The sequence below is a fragment of the Antrostomus carolinensis genome, unplaced genomic scaffold, assembly GCF_000700745.2.
Source record: "Antrostomus carolinensis isolate BGI_N321 unplaced genomic scaffold, ASM70074v2 scaffold8050, whole genome shotgun sequence".
Classification (NCBI taxonomy): domain Eukaryota; kingdom Metazoa; phylum Chordata; class Aves; order Caprimulgiformes; family Caprimulgidae; genus Antrostomus; species Antrostomus carolinensis.
In genome coordinates this window covers 107,388-113,387 of record NW_010289030.1, presented here as the reverse complement: position 1 = coordinate 113,387, position 6,000 = coordinate 107,388, and the positions used below count along the sequence as shown (strand labels likewise).

General features: G+C 38.1%; 1 protein-coding gene across 1 annotated transcript in view; it reads right to left on the bottom strand.

Annotated features, from left to right (window-relative positions):
- Window positions 1-5,431: 5,431 nt before the first annotated feature.
- Window positions 5,432-6,000, bottom strand: part of LOC104525479 (transcription initiation protein SPT3 homolog) — a gene marked incomplete at both ends in the record, with an annotated part of 51,380 nt that continues 50,811 nt past the window's right edge. The window contains one exon of the mRNA XM_029085112.1: window positions 5,432-5,568. Coding sequence (XP_028940945.1) covers window positions 5,432-5,568 — 137 coding nt within the window. The remainder of the gene's footprint in view (window positions 5,569-6,000) is intronic.

The following is a 6,000-nucleotide window of genomic DNA, read 5'->3' as shown; positions in this document are numbered from 1 at the left end:
CATAAGCAGGGACTTCTTCAAACAGATCAGGTTGCTCAGAGCCCTGTCCAACCTGACCTTGAATGTTTCCAGGGATAGAAACCTACCACCTCTCTGGGCAACCTGTTGCCATGTGTCACCACTTTCATTATAAAAAATTGCTTCCTTACATCTGGCCTAAATCTACCATCTTTTAGTTTAAAACCATCACCCATTGTCCTGTCACTACAGGCCCTGATAAAATGTCCCCATCTTTCTGAAAGGCTCCCTTTAAGTATTGAAAGGCCACAATAAGGTCTCCCCAGAGCCTTCTCCAGGCTGAACAATTCCAACTCTCTTAGTCTTTCTTTATAGTAGAGGTGTTCCACCCTCTGATCATCTTCGTGGCCTCCTCTGGACCCACTCCAGCAGGTCCCTGTCTGTCTTGTGGGGAGGACTCCAGAGCTGGACACAGTTTTAATATAGATGATCATATTCCAGTAGGAAGGAATTTTCTTGGTCCTTGCCTAATTTACTACTAGAGACGCAACTAAATGTCACGTCTACTGTATTCCTATGATTGAAACAAAGTGGACTTCCAGAGCATGATTCCTTTGGTACATTTAGGTGTCTTGTTCAGACACAAATTAAATGTTTCTGAACAAAGATAAAATTTAATGGGACTAATTAACCCTCACGTGAAAAAAGGATACCTTCCAAATGCACCCAAACTTTATTGCAATATACTGTATTTTGCATAGGGTCTGAGTTTTTACAGATTTCCCACTAACAGAAGAATACAAATGAGAAGCACAGGAAAAATCACATCCACAATGAACTTCCTAGAACAATAATATGTATCTGTAGTTTTTAAATACCTAATGTAATTCATAGGACAATACACCTTAAAGAACCCCAAAGTTCTGCCAGTCCCTTTCTGTAGGAATGTAACATAGTTTTAACATTTTGCTGGAATCTACCCTGTTTTTAAAGTAGTGGATTCTTCTAGGAAAGTTATTTTCCCTCCACTGTTTATTCAAACTTGCAATGTACCATGAAAGCAATATGGTAGCTACTGCAACTGAATTATTGCCATATAACATCTGGGTGTTGGGAATATATCCCTAAACTAGTAGTCAGAGTGACAGATGAATGGTGATTTTCTTTATCCGAAGGCAACAAAAGCGAAACAGAGCATTGACAGTGTGATACTCTACGCATTCCTTTGTATGTCAGTTCAAATTGCTGATGGGAAGACCTTATCTTGGTGGGGGAGGTGAAAGTATAAAACAAATGATTAAAAAAATGATATTTACAGAATAAGAGAGAAATCAGCTTTGCAATGACATTGAGTGAAGTTTTAAAATAGCTATACATTATTTTAATAACAAGACATGGCAAATTTGACAATGGTTCTCATACAAAAATTTAGCAGAACTGGAGTGTGACCATTCACAAAATCACAGCCAAATCTGCAGCTAATTTGACTAGGGACAGGTTACCTGAGAGGTTCAGACTAGCAACATAAGGACACAAACACTCCAAACCGCATCTCTACCCAAACTGCAAAATAAGGAAAACTGTAAAGATTTTAAATGAGTATGTACCTTCTCCCCACACCAATTCAGCCATATCCCACAGGAATCCCAACTCTCCACTCTAAATCATTTTTAAGAGACAGAGGAAAACAAAATTACAATCCACTCACAAGGTTCTATTTTTCATTAATTCTCTCATACAATAGAAGGGAAATTGAATCCCTGAGTACCACCAGCTCTGGTTATTCTAGAGTCTAACCTGTACAATAAAAAGGGGTGTTAGGTAGATCACTGTTACTTGTGTTATTCTCAAGAGACTGTCACCTATTATGAAGGCAACTTCTATCATCCAGATAGCTTTTCTGCACAAGCACAGTTCAATTACATCCATGAACTAGAACAGTTTATTCCATCTATAACTGTTCTTACTCTGAGGAACAGCGTTTCACTGGTGTTTCACTGCTATCTCAGGAGGGCAAAATACTAACGGTTCCACAATGAGACAGAGGTGCTATTACGCTTCTGATTTTGTTTCGATTTTGCCAATATAGTTGGCTGGTTTGCCACTATTTAATGCTATTACTGGAGTTTTTATAAGTCATCATCTAATTACAATGTATCGATATTGTAATGATGTATTATGACAAAGTAATGTGAATTTTGTTCTTAATTTCTGCCCTGTATATTTAGAGTATTTAATTTTCCTTTCCACATGACTATTATTACTGTTTTAGAGAGAGTTCCTTTGCTTCAAATTAAAAACACAGGATACTTCCGAGGGCTGGAGCACGTCTCCTATGAGGACAGGCTGAAAGAGTTGGGGCTGTTCAGCCTGGAAAAGAGAAGGCTCCGGGGAGATCTTATAGCGGCCTCCCAGTACCTGAAGGGGCTACAAGAAAGCTGGGGAGTGATTTTTCATAAGGGCAGTTAATGACAAAACAAGGGGAAATGGGTTTAAACTGAAAGAGGGCAGGTTTAGATGAGATATGAGGAAGAAATTCTTTACTATGAGGGTGGTGAGACACTGGAACAGGTTGCCCAGAGAAGCTGTGGCTGCTCCTCCCTGGAAGTGTTGAAGGCCAGGTTGGATGAGGCTTTGAGCAACCTGGTCTAGTGGAAGGTGTCCCTGCTCATGGCAGGGAGGATGGAACTAGATGAGCTTTAAGGTCCTTCACAACCCAGACCATTCTATGATTCTATCTATATACAAGAAGAATGTCCTTTCTTTTTAAAATGACAACGTTAGTGGGTGTTTTTTAGTCAAAAGTGTAGAATCGTTTGTTCTCCTTTAGTATTGTCTGAAAGTGGTTTGGTGCTTTCCTTATTTCTCCATGGTACAAATATGGAATAGATCTCACAGAACAGCAAGCAATCTCATGAAGTCTTAGCCCTAATTTTAAAAAATGTTTTTTAAAAAAGAGCATAAACAGTATTTGCTTTTTGTATCATAACTGAAACCATACTGCTAAACAATCATATCCTGTTTAGCCCATAATGACATCAGAAATATATGCTTATCATCTGCTCTGGACAACTTAGCATGATTTTGGCCCAAGGCAAAGTGGAACTGAAATTATTTACAGTTGTCCAAACCAAGATAACTACACATTTTTGAAGTAATTGATACCTAAAAGGAACAATGTCTTTAGATCACAGTTCATTATTTAAGTACACTAACTCCTTAAAGAATGCCATTAGAATTTTTAAATGTGTCTATCGGATTTCCTGTATGATTCGATGATCTTGATTTTTTTTTTTTAACATGGAGACAGATCAAGAGTTCATAAAATGTAATGAAGTAGAACTAAAGAGAGAAGAATTACTTTATATATATATATATATATACACACACACTACAGTTCATGAATTATAGTGGAGTGAGAAAAAACAAAACGTAGTCATCTGAAAGATAAATATTTGATTACAGGAACACACTCCTTCACAGACATAGAGTCAGATTTGTCCTTGTCTAGGACAGGGAACTTCATACTTCTAGCAACTTGTGTAGTTTTTTTAGACCAAAAAATATTATACTTGAATGACAGAATGTAAAGCCAAGCACATAACCCATTCATTCAGAACAGTGCTGTTATGTATTTTTGTGCATAAAAGCTCAAAGGATTTGCCTGCCTTTATGAAAAACATAACATTTTGCATAAATAAATAAGAAAGAAAGCAAAGAAAATGAAATAAACCATTAGTTTCCAAAACACAAACAGTGGTTGGCAACAACTGTTCTACGACACTGATTCTCAGCTGGTGAGAAATAGAACTTGTCACTAGCCAATTTCTTAGAGAGAAATGATTCTTGATTAGATTTTGAGTAATTATAATTGGGAAAGTAAGGGAAAACAGGACTGGGAAAGTCACAGTTCTGAAAAGGGGCTCCACTGAGAAGAAAAAATGAGACTTACAACTAGAGCAGGACAAAAATCACATTATTTCTTAAAATTATCTATGAAATCCTGAAAGTTAAATGAGGCCCTAATAGTCAAATATTAAATATACAAATATTACTGAAAGTATCAGGCACCTCAGCATAGAAAAGAAAATCAAACCAAAGAACCCAGCTTCTAGCACTGGAAAGGTATAAAAAGCACTCTAAAAATAGCAAGTTTCCAACAATCACATACACTACTCTACTGACTAAAAAGGATGGAAATTGGCTCAAACACTACTGTGGAATTGTGAATGTGCTCCCAGCAGAGCTTTGCCCTTGACATCTAGCTGCCCACACAAGACATGAGGAGGAACTGAGCACAAACAGGGTCCATGGACTGTTCTCCATATTTGCTATGGACAGGGCTACCAAAAAGACAGGGTAGCCCTTTCCACCTACAGAAAATGTAGCCACAGGGACCCAAGCCAGGCCATGTCACCTGCCCTCAGGGACAAAGAACTGGCCCTGCCTTAGTTTATTAATTAGTACAGATACAGCCTTTGGATCTTATAAATACTTCAGAGTAAATGACATTCAAGAAGATGTTCTACTGATAGAGAGGATACAGGGTTCATAAGATCTATAAGGCAAACTTGCTATGATGTAGTACCTTGTGCCAGTATCATAGAATCATAGAATGGTTAGAATTGGAAGGGACCTTAAAGATCATCCAGTTCCAATCCCCCTGCCATCAGCAGGGACACCTTCCACTAGACCACGTTGCTCAAGGCTTCATCCAGCCTGGCTTTCAACACTTCCAGGGAGGGGGCATCCACAACTTCTTCTGGCAACCTGTTCCAGTGTCTCACCACCCTCACAGTGAAGAAATAGTATAGCTAAACCTCAGTGAAACTGAGTAAAACTGGTATCAGAACCAACTGATATTAAAACCCTCATTCCACAGACTACCACTATATTACAGTTATACTGCTGCTTGATCTCACCTAGCTTTTTGAGAGTGATATGGTACCACCTTCTGTAATGTAGACATAATTTTTCATAAGTACATGGAACAGAAAATAGGACTTGAAAGCAGGATGGAGAGAAGAGCATATACTGAATCATGTTTCCACAGAATACTTTAATTTCATCTGTAAACTGTGTTATATAAAAAGAGTCCTCAACTGCTATTGAAACAATTTTCTAATGAGAGGAATAATGAAAAAGAAAAAAAAATATTGTGAGAAATGTGTGTGAAATGTTTATAAATGGAATCTGCTTTCTACAGGAAGGAAATACAAATACATGTCAGACAAAGATCCATAACTACCATTCAAAATCTTCTTTCTCAGCATGCTTGCTTAGGTATCAGGAAACATTTGAGGGAACATGAAAAATATTGAAATAGGATTCCTTTAGACCATCTGGGCAAAAGGAAAAAACATGTAACAATGATATAATGTGCAGCAAGAAAAAGGCATCAGACCAGCATGATGTATGAATATTTCATGGTTTTCTCTGCTGGAGCTGGGTATCAGTAAAAGAAAAGAATTACCTCCATTCGCTCTTGCTTGACATCATCAATCTCATCATCTTCAAACATGGCTAAGAGCTCTCCAGTCTGGTCAATGGAGTTGAGAAAGTCTTGAGCAAGCTTCTGCCGTTTGTTGGTGTTATTACTGTTGAATTTGTCTTCACAAAGGTAAGTAAAAAAAACAGACTTAGTTATTTGGCTTCTCCAAACATCAACCGATGTCCCTTGGAGGGACATGTTTTAGCAGCAGATGCACTGTGCAGAAAAGGTCTGCTCTTCCTGTCCTCCTCATAGAAGGTGTGCTACCTGAGCAAAGTGATGTCAATGTTGTGCTGCAGTAGCACCATAGTAAAAAAATAACTTCTAGTGTTTTCTAGTGTAAGTTAGTGGGTTTTTTGTAATCTAGAGAAACCTGGTCTACTGCTCATATATCATTATTTCTCACTGAAGGATCCACAGTGCACAGAGCTGTAGAAGAAACCAACCTTCTCTGGTTGTACAAAAACCTCACTGGTACTAGAATATATAGAGGAAATGCTCTTTCCTGAAAGCAGGCAGAACATCCTCTTTACCTCCAGTCTAAAGCAAAC